The sequence below is a fragment of the Ambystoma mexicanum genome, chromosome 6q, assembly GCF_040938575.1.
Source record: "Ambystoma mexicanum isolate Mex_15411 chromosome 6q, UKY_AmexF1_1, whole genome shotgun sequence".
Lineage (NCBI taxonomy): Eukaryota > Metazoa > Chordata > Amphibia > Caudata > Ambystomatidae > Ambystoma > Ambystoma mexicanum.
This window is the reverse complement of record NC_090937.1, coordinates 1,252,792,984-1,252,807,520: the sequence shown is the minus strand read 5'-3', so window position 1 is coordinate 1,252,807,520 and position 14,537 is coordinate 1,252,792,984. Positions and strand designations below refer to the sequence as shown.

The 14,537-nt window shown below is 46.9% G+C and overlaps 1 protein-coding gene across 1 annotated transcript in view; it reads right to left on the bottom strand.

Moving 5' to 3' along the window:
- Positions 1-435: 435 nt before the first annotated feature.
- The window catches only part of CCKAR (cholecystokinin A receptor), a 385,208-nt gene continuing 371,106 nt past the window's right edge, over positions 436-14,537 (bottom strand). The window contains exons 4-5 of the mRNA XM_069630334.1: positions 2,979-3,106; positions 436-2,186 (exon numbers count right to left, since the gene is read on the bottom strand). Coding sequence (XP_069486435.1) covers positions 1,645-2,186; positions 2,979-3,106 — 670 coding nt within the window. The 3' untranslated portion in view covers positions 436-1,644. The remainder of the gene's footprint in view (positions 2,187-2,978; positions 3,107-14,537) is intronic.

Here is a 14,537-nt window from a genome sequence, read left to right as displayed (position 1 = left end):
AACAGCGCATGAAGACCACCAACCGAAAAATACACCTAAGCTCAGCGAACGGTGTAAACCGAACTGAAGCTGCCAACAGCACATCACAGCTCTCTTACTCTTTCTCCCGCTCTGTCCTACTAACGTACCCCCCACCTTACCATTTTGCTTTACAGATCCACCAGAGCACCAGGGGACCACTCCGGTGGTGACAGTGTGCGGTATAAATAAATAATAATAATTTAGCATATATATAACGCTAAAAACCCTCAGGTATCTGAGTGCTGCTCATTGACCGGCTATATCCTTTTTCATTAACATCAAATAAGTAATTACATAGAAGGAAAGCTTAAGTCAATGAGTAGTGCAACTCAGTGGAGACCAAAAAGAAGTTTAAAGGAAAAAAAGCACAGTTCCGTTCCACTGCCTGAACAGACACGGAAAGACACAGAGAGGTAAGGTAATTACAATTGCATTTAATATGTTTTTTCAGTTTAAAATTACTTCTCTGTGATAGCTGTCTCGAGCGTTATGAGTCCTAGTGCTCTGCATGAAATAATAACGAACTTTAACACCGGCAGTCCCTCACCCACAGGCTAAAATAAATTAAAAATCGAATCGCTTCCTTAGTCTGACACTCAGGCACCTGCAGTGTGCGGTGCTCGGTGGTCTATTTGTATGCATGCAGGCATCCGTGGATAACGAGATTAGCACAGCGACAGGCACAGGTCGACAAACTGACAGTAAAGCAGTAAACACAAATATTCCTGTAGTTCTCCTTCAATTACTTCTTGATGCATTTTCAAAGAGGATTAGTAACTCTTTCCAACCCACTTCATGTCAACATCACTTTCCTCTGTTTCCACCAGTAATCATTCGGCCTTTTCGAGGAAAACTGCTACTTAATACTGAGGTCATTAAATGCAACGCCCATCCTTTGAACACACCCATATTTACTTTGAAACGCATCGTAATCACATTTATTTTCATTAAAGTGCCTTTCGCGTTCAGTGGCAGAAACTAACCATAATGCAAAATGAAGAAGCAGACTAGGAAGAAATATCTTAAAGTTCATTTTTGGGCACAATCTTTGCATTGTAAAAATGGATGAAAAGTAGGCTGCGTTCATGACATAATTCTAAGAGTTATTGATAAACCACCAGACTACAAGAAAACATAAAATGTGCTTCTGAGTGTTTAGTTATGTTGGCAAAAATGCAGAATATTCCACGACTGGTTCAAAGCAAGCTGTCCTTGTTGGCGAAGGGCATGGATCAAAGCGTTGAGAGTCAAAAGAAGACCTTTCGTATCACTCGTGCAACCGGCACGCCGCTCCGGCGCATCAGCCACCTAACCCTGGTTTTCTGGGATCCAGAAATTCCAGGGCTAACATTTAGATTGTTCCTATTTACAGGTACACACAGATTGGGGCACACACTCGGCTGGGGTTAGATAAGAAACAGGGTTCATCAGCGTCTGTGGATGCCTAGATGAGAACAGTTTTCTGCTGACCCTTGAGAACCACCACCTTTGAACCCAAAGGCCTTCTTAAGGGTATTCCAATAGTCCTCATCTTCCAGGCAAGTAGAGCTTTCCCTTTCAGAGTCGGTTGATCTCCCTTAAATGTCAATCCGCAGTTTCTTATACGTTGCTTCAGACTTCCGCTCATGTCGGAGCAGACACTGCAGCAGATAAACTGACATTGCTGTAGGTGTACCTGGAGATAGAGGCTCTGGAAGTCCTGCTCTCCTCCTCTGCCAGCCTGGCCCCCCTACCAAGTGTGGGCGCGCTCCACTGGTGGCAGCATGTGAACGTGGCCAGGAAGCCAAGGCGGAAGCGCTTGTTCATGAAGCAGTAGATGATGGGGTTGACACAGGCAGAGGTGTAGGACAGCAAATGGATGAAGGAAATTGGTGCCCCGGAGAGGTGCACATCGGCCGACATGGTGCTGAAGGCCCTCCAGGCATTGACGCTGAAGATCGGTGTCCAGCAGATGAAGAAGAGGATCACAATCACGATCAGCATGCGGATGACTCTCTTTTTGGCCATCAGGTTGGTGGCGGAGCTGCTGCTCCTGACCCTGTCGATTTTGACACTGCAGTTGGTGGATATCTGCTGCATTTCCATCCGCTTTCTCCTCTTCGTCTTCTGGAGGTAGCAGCCATCACCGTCTTCATACTTGCTTCCGCTGAAGCTGTTTTTCCTGTCTGTGCACAGAAGCAACACATTATCTCTCTGCAGTGCTGTGATTTCAACATGCATGGTTGTAAAGCAATAAACACTGTATGGTCAATGTGCCTCTGCTTTGGTCCTCTTAAAAACTCTACAGCATGCCACAGCCAACCATATCACAGGACTGGTGACCCGCCTCTCTTCAAAGAGCGCCAATGACCCCCACCTCAACCCCTGCATCACCTTCAAGCCAGTGCATCACTGACAAGGCATTCCTTCCAGGCGGCACTAGGAGGCAAGTCATAACCAGGCAAGAAAATAAGAACTGTAAGAAGGAAACAAGCAAATAACAAGAACTCCCCTGTTGGGCCCTTCTTCTGAGAAACGAAATACCAAGATTCCCCCTCTCACGTAGACACCCCACAAGGCACTTGCTCTTGAAGCAACACCTGACCATACATGCCAACGTGATGTCTCCCATTCCATTCAGGAGGTGCTTGTCCAGTCATCGTTTTATTGTTGCACTCCAACACACACGTAGTCCTGTGTGTATCATTATAATTCCAGGACTACACGTCCCAGAATGCAACAAAAGAAACAAGACTGGACAAGCACCTCCCCTACTGGAATGTATGTAGGCCTGTCCAATCACAGACTATGGACGACCTAGTTCTCCTACTGACTACCTCCCTTTGTTGTACCTTGCAATCAGCCTTTACCCCGTTCTTCTGCTTCCGAGCTCAGTCCAGGCTCTACACCTCTAACATAACAACAGAAATCAAGGTAGGACTTTGCCACACACCAAACCATTCGGAGGAGACTGTTACCTTGGGACGGCTGCCTCTGGCTCTCTTCAAATTGTATTCCTCTGTAGAGCTCCATTGAAATTAAGCCGTAGGCCACTGCCATGACTATCCCAGGGACCAAGAAGAGGATCAGTAACAGGAAAATGTACCTGAGGAAACAGGAGACAGAACAGGCATTTAATGTCAATTTAAGAAATGCATGGACAGACTGGGGAGGGCCTTGTAGGTTGTCTTAATATGCACGTAGAATCGCCCAAGGGAACTGCCGTGTCCTCTGAGTGGCAGTGTATGTAGACCAAGCCGTGCAATTATACATAAGAGGATGGTGAAAAAACACAGGACATTTTTCAACATGCTGGAGTTCCATCTAACCCATATTGCTTCTTTAATCATCATAAGAAGCATTTTATTTCAGAAAACATCAAAATATTTGTAGACTCGAATATGTCTCCCACTTGTCTCCATACCCTTCCAAGTGTTAATTTAACCTTCTATTCCTTAGGCGCTTCAGGTGCATTGGACAACAACTCCTAAAAGTCCTAGCCAGCATAGTCAATGGTGAGGGATCATGGGAGTGGTAGTCCAAAACATCTGGCGAGCCACAGATTGCAGACCCTGTCTTGAATGGAACCATATTATTTTACCCTGTTGTACAGAGCTCCACTGCTTCACATCCAGGCGTACCAAATGTAAAACCCAGCACATATATACATGCATGCATGCACATACATACATGCATTTTAACCTGACTGACTTCGAATCCGGCAATGAAGTTAGCAGCACTGAAGCCGGCTGCTCATCAGGCACAGGCAAGCAAGTAATTCTTTTTGAAATCATACGCATACGTGCTTTAGCCCAGTTGCCTACATCAAAGCAACACAATCACATCAACATTTTTAGAAATCTCATGGCTCGTTTTTGTTCAATTATTTTTTTAATTGGTTAATTTGCTACGCCTAAAAGCCGTTTAATAACTAACTCAAATACAAATCTAAACACCCTGCACATATAACTTCTAATTAACCTTGTACCGAACAAGGGGAAACGGCTTTGTTGCATAGCAATCTAAAAGCTTCACTTCAAAAATACTCTATATACATGTAACAATAAGACCAACAATCTACATGGTGCCATATAACAATGGTTGCAGAGATTCCAGAATTCTCTGTCTCCACCCTTGAATTGTAGGGCTCTCCCCAACTTGCAATACAAACACGTGATGAATGGAAAGGCCTTAACCACCCTCTTCCATTCTGCCCACCCAAAGCAATCCTTCATGAGTCCTGCAGACCACCCATATTACCTTGAGCTGTGCTAAGGTAAAACACCGTAATTTCCACCCGTTTTATTCCCCTTTACATTTCAAAGGCCTCTGGTATGTGCTAATTTAACCACCTATAGTCGAAGTGAATGACAGTCTCCTTGCTTTAATGTATGCATGCATGTATAGTGTTTCCTATAGTGCAGATCTGTACAAAGGCGATGAGGGGGGTCTACTATATAGACTTCTGGAACAGGGGGTGGGCAGGGAAAAGGTCAGTGTTCTGCCACTCCATCCTTTTTTATTTTTTTATTTGCATTTTTAAAGCGCTCACCCAGCCCGGGTGCATCAAGGCGCTGTTACAGGAACATGTCTTAGTTGCATATTTATAACACGCTTAATAACCAGAGGTTTCTAAGCGCAGACACGGGGATCGAACCTGTGTTGCTTAATGTCATCTTGTTTCCAAGGTGAGCACGTTGCTGCTCGAGCTATCCTCCCATGACCCATCCTGAGTCGCGGGGAATATATAGTGCTATTTTCTTATTTGCGCATCTCGGATTCAAGCGTAAGCTTTTGAAATGGTGTGGCCTCATGAACTGGTATGTTTTCTGGCCAGCGAGCAGGATGTGTTGGTTTTCAATGCTTTCTATAGTATGTGAAACAAGCCGCCATGAAGAGGACACAGGACATGATGTGCCGTGTGGTGAAGGCACAAGCCAGAGCCCCAATGTGTAAGGTCAGGGGATCCAGGGAATAAGGCAGTGTCACATCTCACAGGGGTTACTTAAGCACTGTGGAGGAGGAAGGTGGCATCAGACTGAGGTTCTGCGTCCTGTGATAATATCTCAGTCCACAGGGGGTCCCCAGCTCTTAGTAGAACCCTAAGTATCCCTGAGGATGGGCCGTGTGACAAAGGTACAAGCCAGAGCCCAAATGACAGCGGTCGGGGGATCCAGCTAATAAGGCAGTGTCACATCTCACAGGGGTTACGTAAGCACCATGGAGGAAGGTGGCACCAGACTGAGGTTCTGCCACCTATGTTAATATCTCAGTCCCAGGGGGGTCCTGATCTCATAGTAGAACCCTGAGTATCCCTGAGGATCGGCCGTGTGATGAAGGTAAAAACCAGAGCTCCAGTGAGTACAGTCGGGGGATCCAGCTAATAAGGCAGTGTCACATCTCACAGGGGTTACGTAAGCACTGTGGAGGAAGGTGACACTACACTGAGGTTCTGCCACCTATGTTAATATCTCAGTCCCAGGGGGGTCCTGATCTCATAGTAGAACCCTGAGTATCCCTGAGGATCGGCCGTGTGATGAAGGTAAAAACCAGCGCTCCAGTGAGTACAGTCGGGGGATCCAGCTAATAAGGCAGTGTCACATCTCACAGGGGTTACGTAAGCACTGTGGAGGAAGAAGGTGGCATCAGACTGAGGTTCTGCGTCCTGTGATAATATCTCAGTCCACAGGGGGTCCCCAGCTCTTAGTAGAACCCTAAGTATCCCTGAGGATGGGCCGTGTTACGAAGGTACAAGCCAGAGCCCCAATGTGTAAGGTCAGGGGATCCAGCGAATAAGGCAGTGTCACATCTGACAGGGGTTACTTAAGCACTGTGGAGGAGGAAGGTGGCATCAGACTGAGGTTCTACGTCCTGTGATAATATCTCAGTCCACAGGGGGTCCCCAGCTCTTAGTAGAACCCTCAGTATCCCTGAGGATGGGCCGTGTGACAAAGGTACAAGCCAGAGCCCAAATGACTGCGGTCGGGGGATCCAGCTAATAAGGCAGTGTCACATCTCACAGGGGTTACGTAAGCACTGTGGAGGAGGAAGGTGGCATAAGACTGAGGTTCTGCATCCTGTGATAATATCTCAGTCCCAGGGGGGTCCTGATCTCATAGTAGAACCCTGAGTATCCCTGAGGATCGGCCGTGTGATGAAGGTAAAAACCAGAGCTCCAGTGAGTACAGTCGGGGGATCCAGCTAATAAGGCAGTGTCACATCTCACAGGGGTTACGTAAGCACCATGGAGGAAGGTGGCACCAGACTGAGGTTCTGCGGCCTATGTTAATATTGCAGTCTCGTGGGGTCCCAATCTCTTAGTAAAACCCTGATTATTAAAAGGGGGAAGCTGTGGGAAAAATTGTTGTCAGTACCCAGAGTGTGCAGCTGTAAGACGTTTTGATTGAGGGTGAGGGGCACGAGGTAGTGTAAGATATATTTATGGGACCACAGGTAATATGGGGAGTGCTCCCCTCCAATCAAAAGTGCCACACACATCAACCTTTTTGTTCAATCCTACTCTGTCTGTGATTCATCTAGAACCACATAAATCCCTCAGCCTGTAGCTATGGTAAGCCAAGCACCAGGCCGGTGAAAAAAATATAATTGTATTAATTATTATGTAAAAGATAATATTTACACTAGATCACACAACATTCTGCATTCTCCGCGGCACAAATACTTTTCTTTCCCATCAATTCACTTTTTAGTCAACTAGAAAAACACCCAACGGTTAGAATCACACAAACCACAGACTCCTTAATCCAACTCATGTACAATATTCCTTCTTACAGACAGGTTATATAGAACTATGTGTCCATGAGATTTGCCACATACCAGGGTCAATGATAAAATACTCTTTAATTCACTAAATTGGACAGCACCATAGACATGACAGAACAAGTTAACTGCCCCCTTTGCATTGCATACAATTCACTTTTAATCACATTTAGCACCTTCAAACCTGCCCGGACCATGAGCTTGGCACTATAGTTCATAGGAAGGTTAACTTAAATAGAATGCAACACTTTACTTTGCAAAAACAATTTCAGACATGCAGCGACCTGTCTTGTTATCTCCATGCGCGCTTAGTAAGGCATTACAGTATTGTTTAACTGAATCACATGTAAAATGAATTTGAACTGGCGCTGCGTCCTTAGCAATGCTGACAGTCTTAAAGCACAACAAACTTTTCAGAACAAACACTTTTCTTTCTTTAACCTTTCTCATCAACCCTCTGCCATGCAAAATCCCCCTTCTCTCATGAGCCACTATCCACTTTCTGTAGAAAGTGTGCTTTTCAAATCAGTGACTCCACTCTGTTTAACTGTTTAACTCTGTTCCAGCACGTGAAACCCCAGGTATTCAGTTGATCATTTGAAACCCCTCTGCTTTAAGGTAGGGTTCATTGGAATTAGAAGCATTAGTGTATTTTGTGTTTTTATAAACCCCTCCCTTTAGGGCCTTTTGGGGTTGCCAAAAATAAATAACTATATTAAAAAACTATATTTTTATCCATCCATACTGGAGCAATGTTATTGATTTTGAATTTCAATAAAATCACCCTGTGTAATTTGACTATATGGGAATTAATGTAATTATTATTTGGTAAGAAAATGCTAGGGGTCTACTCTGCCCCACCCAATCCATAAAGGGAAAAATGACATCAAACAGATCGCCACAAGACTTGGTTGGGTTGTACAAGTTACTTACTTAGAATTTCTTTGGGTATTGCACTCAGGGATAACACATCAAGGTCATCCTTCAGGTACAGGCCAAGGACCTTGGTCAAACGCCACCTCAGTCATGGATATTCTCCAGTCTCAATCCCTCTATTTTGTCTCTCCTTCGTCATAGGCCCCCGCCCCTGTCCCTCACCCAGATGATTTCAGTCAGTCCATCTCATTCATCTTCCAGAAAGACCCCTGATTTCCATGGTGCATCCCCTTATGAATCACTCCCACAAGAATGTCTAAATTATCATATGCCAGATTATCGCCTATTGTTCTGGATATTGGACAACTATTTTCCATTCCCTTACCCAAGGCTGAACCTATTTTCTTTGATTTTCCCCTTCAGTTTAACAAGCTCAAATACGGGCAGGGGAGTCCTCCCACTTGAAATTAAATGTTTCCATATTTCAATTTTGCACTTAAAAAACTCTAACATGACAAATATTTTTAATGTACAGTCAAGCATAACAATATATATATATATATATATATATATATATATATATATATATATATATTGGTCTGCCCATGCCACACCTTTTGAAATGAGTCCCGTGATGTGATTGCACAAGTTGTAGGCTGGAACACAGGTTTTTCTTATTTTTTTTCAATATAACATTTTATTGGCATTTTGACCTAAGACAGAGCAGACATTTCACGAAATTTTATTAAAACAGATCACATGTTAGGTTTGTTTTGTAAATGTTCAGTATTCGGGGTGGGTGGGCACTGGGCAGTGTCTCTGATTAGTCCGTGGTGGGTGGTGGTAGGGAGAGTGGCTTTGCCACTGTGGTGTCTTGTGGGTGCACTGTTATCCCAGCCACCGGGTGAATGGTAGTCTGCGGGAGAGGGTTGGGAATTGTTCTGCGAACTCCATGAATGGGGCCCATATATTCTGGAAGCAAGTCAAGTTCCCTGCGCGTAGGCCAGTGATCTTTTCTGCGACTACTGTGTCCCAGCATTTCGCCCACCATAGCGGGATTGATGGGCCTGTGGGGTTTTTCCATTGACGGGCAAGTGCTATTTTCGCAGCTGTCAAGAGATGTGTGCATAGGATGGATAGATTTCCAGTAAGGGGGAGTTCGTTGTCTCCTGTGTCCCCCAGCAGTACTATCCCTGGGTCCCAGGGGATGGTGAGGCCGGTTATTGCTTTTATGTGGTTCAGGATTTCTCTCCAGTATGTCGCTGCTTGTGGGCATGTCGATAGCAGGTGGAATGAGGTTCCTTTGGTTTTGCATCCCCTCCAGCAGCCCGATGGGATGCTCGGATTGGCATTGTGCAGCTGTGTGGGGGTGATGTAGTATCTGTAGCAGATCTTGTATCGCATTCTCTGTTGGTAATGCAGTGACTGCTTTTATGGCTCCTTGTCCATATCTTGTTCACAGGTGCTCTCGTCTATTGGTCGCCCTAGATCTCTTTCCCAGTTGGTCATATATTTTTCTTTGATTGTAGTGTCGTGTTTTTGCAGGAGCCGATATAGTGCGGATATTTTCCCTTTAGGTGGGGCTGTTGTCAGTGTGAGTTCTAGCGCTGTTAAGTCTCTGGAGCCTTTCTCCTTGACAGGTCTCTGTGATAGCCAATGCCTTATCTGGGAGTATCTGAATCTTTCGGTTTCTGCGACCTTGAATTTGGTTTTGCATTCCTCGAACGTCATTGGGTTGCCTCCCACTAGGACGTTTGAGATCGTTCGGAGACCCCCCATTCGCCATGCGGTGAAGCTCAAAGGCTGGAGGCCTGGGGAGAAGTCAAGGTTGCACCAGATAAGGGTTAATGGGCCTATGACCCCTGTGCATTCCCATTTCTGGGCTGATGCTCTCCAGTTCAATATTGTATTGTGTGTTGCCTTCAGTGGACCTCTGTTTTGCTGGTTTCTTGTTATCCGCATATGTGGGAGGTCTGATAGTGGGCATTTGCATCATGCTTCTTCTATTTGTGCCCAGTATGGGGGTTCTGTCGTTTGAGACCATGTGAATGCTGGAGCTAATTGGGCTGCTCGTTTGTACCTGGTTATCTCCGGCACTCCTAGTCCTCCAGTATTTCGGCCTCTGATCATTATGCGTTTCGCTATTCGAGCTCTCTTCCCACCCCATATAAATTTCAATACAGCTCGTTGTAGGGCTTTGAGATCGCTCTCTGGGATGTTGGTTGGTAGGGCTGTGCCGTAGTAAATTAGTCTTGGGACCATGTTCATTTTCGTTGCGGCTACTCTGCCCAGCCATGATATTTCTTGCTTGGACCAGTATGTTATGTCTTTTTTCAGTTCTTTGAACATTGTGGGAAGTTGCTCTGATATATCTGGGTGTGGTTTTTGGGGATGTGAACTCCCAGGTAATGGATTGTGTCCTCGGCCCAAGGAATACGAAATTTGGAAGAGAGTTCCTCTCTCTGTTTCTTTGTGATGTTGATTGTTAGCGCTGTTTATTTATCATAGTTCACTCTGAATCCTGAGGCTTTTCCAAATTCTTCAAGTTCTTCTCGTATGTGGTCCAGGGAGGTAGTCGGGCGAGTGATTTTTAGGAGGACGTCATCGGTGTATAGCGCCACTTTATTTTACCTATCCTCTACTGAGATGCCATGTATGTCTGGGTTTTGTCTGATCCTTCCGGCAAAGGCCTCCATGGACAGCACGAAAACCATGGAGGAGAGCGGGCATCCCTGCCAGAGAACCCTATTGAGAGTTATGCTTTTGGATCTGTGTCCATTTATTCTTAGTTGGGTTGTGGGTGTTTGGTAGTTTGCCATTATCCAGGTTACGAATCTGTGTCCGAATCCCATGTGTTCGAGGGTGTTCTTGATGTCTGTCCAGTCCAGGAGGTCGAACGCCTTGTGTGCGTCTAAAGATATAACCATGAGTTCCTCCTTCTGTCGGTTGGTGCTCTCTATCAGGTCTAATGTTCTTCTGATATTGTCGAACGTGCTTCTCCCAGGGATGAATCCGGTCTGGTCCCTATCTATCAGGTCTGGTAGCACATTCCCCAGTCTGGCGGCTAGGATTTTCGAGAATATTTTCCTGTCTAGGTCATGAGGGTTATTGGTATGTATGCTGTTTGCTGCAGTTTGTGGGCAAGTATTCGGTTAGCCTGGTTGCTTTTACTATAGTAAAACAGCTTAGTGTAGGCGAGGGCTTTGGCCGATCAGTCCGCCCAGTGCATTTCTATCGCAGTTTGCGCTTTCTTCAACTCTCTGTCTAATTTTCTAGAGTGGCAGGCTTTCAGTCGCTTCAATATTATGGAGACTTTGAGCTCTATTGTTGATGCCTGGATCCGGGAGATTCGTTGGTGCTCTGCTGCTACACTTGGTACCCCTTACCACTGGCTTCATCGCTTCCCATACTATTTCGATAGGCATATCGGGGGTTGTTTTTTCCTGAAAATAGGCGATCAATGAGTCCCTTATCTCTGTTTTGATCACATTGTCCAGGAGTATGGAGTCATTTAGTTTCCAGTATCTTGGTGGAGGTGTTGGAAGTCCATTTATAGCTAGGTCTGCTGATACTGGGGCGTGATCCGAGATCATTCGGGTGTGGATTCGTATATTTTCTAGGCATGGGAACAGTGTCCCAGTGATGAGCAGTAGATCGATTTGTGAATGTCCCTCGTGGGCACCCAAGTAGAAGGTGTAATCCCGGGTTCGGCTATTCGCCAGCCTCCACGAGTCTATGGTCTCAGTCTCTCGCATTAATTTTGCAAGGGCTAGGGCTGGGGCGTAATCCGTGTTAGATGGTGGGAGGGTTTTGTCAGTTGCAGGGTCTGAAACCATGTTAAAGTCTCCTCCTATGATCAGGTGGCCCGTGGTGAATGTTGTTACTTTTGGGGTTAGGTTCTGCAAGAAGTTGGCTTGGTCAGTATTCGGACAGTATATCCCCACTATGGTGATCTCCTGGTCCCCTAGGAGTCCCTTTAGCAGGCAGAATCGGCCTGCTGGGTCTCTCTTCGCTGTGATGTCTCGGAGCAGAAAGTTCCTACTCAGTAAAATTGCTATCCCCCATTTCTTTTCCCTGATGTGGCAAATAGGGCTGGTGTGAATCGTCGGAACGTGAGGCGGTGTTTGTCTGTTGCCAGGAGGTGGGTTTCTTGCAGGATTAATATGTCTCCCTCTAAGTTGTTCAGTCTATTCTCTACCGACTTGCATTTCTTCAGAGAGTTGAGGCCACCTACGTTCCGTGTGAGGATGCGGATGTTCCTATCTTCCATCTGGACTGGAGTGTTGATGCTGCCGTGCCTCTAGGGCTTGTCCATTTCGCACTGCGGGGCCCGAAAGTATGGATCCCACCTTTGTGAGTTTATGTGTGGCGAGTATGTGCCTGTCTCGGATGCCATGTCTGTTTCTGTCCTGGAGGGCAACGTGCCTCAACTTTTACCCCCTCTCTTTCCCTCCCTTTCCCTCCCCTCTCTATCCCCCCAACTCCTAGGACCAAGACCAACCTCGTCCAACAGAGAAGGTTGGCTGGACCTTAACGTCGAGCTCTTTGTGGCCAACTGGGCCTGACTGCTGCCGATGGCTCAGCCAGACAGTGCAATGTAGGTTGGTGTATTCAGGCTTTCGCATTATGTTTTAGGGTGAGTGGAGCAATCCATTTGCAGTGTAATTGAGATTTGCTGGACTGTTCCGCTCCTTTCTGGTTCCCCCTCTTGGTATGGATCTCCTGGTTGTATTATGGTGGTACCTTGTGTGAGTAGGGTGTCGTATCTCAGGGCTGAGATATGTTTGTGGCCCTTGCATGTGGCTCAGTCCGGGTCTTTGGTCTTCCGTGGGCCTCTTAGTCTGCGTTTTCTGGTGGCTCTGGACAATGTTTCTCGCTCCTGGGGTTTAGCTTTATTTTGGCTGCATGTCTCGGATTCTGAAGCTTCACTTTCTGGTTCCTTCCCCATGAATTTGTCCGCTTCTTTAGGAGTGCGATTGTATCTTCTAGCTCCTTCCCTTCCCTACTGTTGGGAAACTCCATCTATACTGCACCTTTCGCTCTATTAGCCACCTTGTAAGATTGCAGAGTGCTTTCCTTTTCTGTAGCGTCACAGCGGATAGATTTTGGTATAGTGCTATGTTTGCTCCCCTGAAGGTGACTTGTTTAGTGCTCCGAGCCTCTCGCATTATCTCTTCTTTTATCTTGAAGAAATGGATCCTTGCAAGTACGTCTGGTGGGAATTGTGAGGGTTGCCGCTGTATTCTGAGGTGGACTTGGTCGATCTCCAGGGGGGAGCTGTCTGGGAGGGTCAAGATGAATCTGAAGAGTTCCCTGGTGAAGTTCTCCAGCTTTGTGTCCGTGATTGTTGTCGGGATTCCTCTTAGGCGGATGTTGTTTCTTCGGGATCGATTTTCTGAATCTTCTTGCTGAAGTTCCAGCAGGTCGTATTTCGCTTCTAGGGCTGATAGTCTATCCATGTTCCTTTCTATGTCGAAGGCATGGCCTCAAAAGGTATTTTCTAGGTAGCTCGTGGGTTTTTCAACCTCTGTCACCCTTTTGTCTAGTGCAGTGATTTTCTTTGTGACTTCTTCTGTACCTTTTTTGTATTTCCTTGGTTGTTGCTGTTAGAAGGTCTTTTAAGTTGGATTTGGTTGCGGATTGATCTGCTTCAGAGCCTGTGGAGGGGGTGGACAGTGCCGGGCTGGGCCCATTGTGTGGTCAGCTGTCTTTAGCTTTTCCGCTGCTGGTCCGCCCATTAGGGTTGTTATGTCTGTTTGTTTTGTTGTTTTGTTGCTTTTTGCCATGGTGTGGCTTTTGAGTCTGGGGTCAACCTGCAGGTACAGATATATTTGGGTGTCGAAGTGGTTCTCTCTCTCTCAATTATGGCTCCGTTCTAAGTGCTTATTGTTGTAGTGCTAGTATTCCCGCAAGCTGCGGGGCCGCCAGCCGAGTGGGTGAGTATGCTGGTAGTGCGGGCCTTTAGGAGGGGGGCAGGTCCGTAAGTGGTGCTCTTGTGCTTTAGATGGATCAGGGGGACCGTTTTCCTATTGTGATGGTATTAACTCGCCTTTTGCTGGAAGGTTGTGTGGCGGTCCCCAGTGGGGTTTCCTTGGATGTTCGTGGAGGTTGCTTTGTGCACTTGCTGCTGGGTGGTTGTGCCTCCCACTTCAGGAGTTCAGTCCTGCTGTGGGTTGTATTGCGAGTACTTCCCCCCAGCCCAAGTCTGCTGGCGGCCTGTTCTTTGCTCTCCTAGGAGCTCTCTTGCTAGCGCCCGTGGGGCGCTGCTCTGTGTGGCCTGGTCAGTTTGCCCAATGTAGGGATGTCTGTGGCTATAGGGCGCGTGATAGATCTCGCTGAGTCCGGCACTTTGCCAAGGGCAGTGGACCTCTGGGTGCGGGACTCTTGCTGGGAGGGGGAATGGACTCACTGCTGTCTTGTTTGGTGCGTGCTTCTCGGTCCCGTCGTTTCGGGTGCCGCTGCGTTCTGGGGCTCTTCACATTGATCTGCAGGGCGGGATCTGGCTCCGTAGCTGTAGTGTCTCCCGGGTCCCTCTGGCCGCAGTGTCTGGGTGCTTCGTTGGTTAGGCTGCTCTGTTTCCTTTCCAGTGGTCGTCTTGATGTTGGGCTGGTTGGAGGGCTGTTAGGCTCGTGTGGAGTTCATGGTGCTAGAGGCGATGGGTCTCTGGATGCGGGGCTCCTGCTGCTCCTTCCCGGTCCTGTCCTTCCGGATGTAGCCACGTTCTGGGGCTCATCACAGGGGTCCAAGGTGCAGAAGCTACCTCCGTCCCTGCAGCGTCTCCTGTACCTTTCTGGCCGCAGTGTCTGGGTGCTTCATTGTACGAGCTGCTCCGTTTGCTGCTGAATGTGGAAGCCGGTACAGAGGGTGGGTGGACAGGGGAT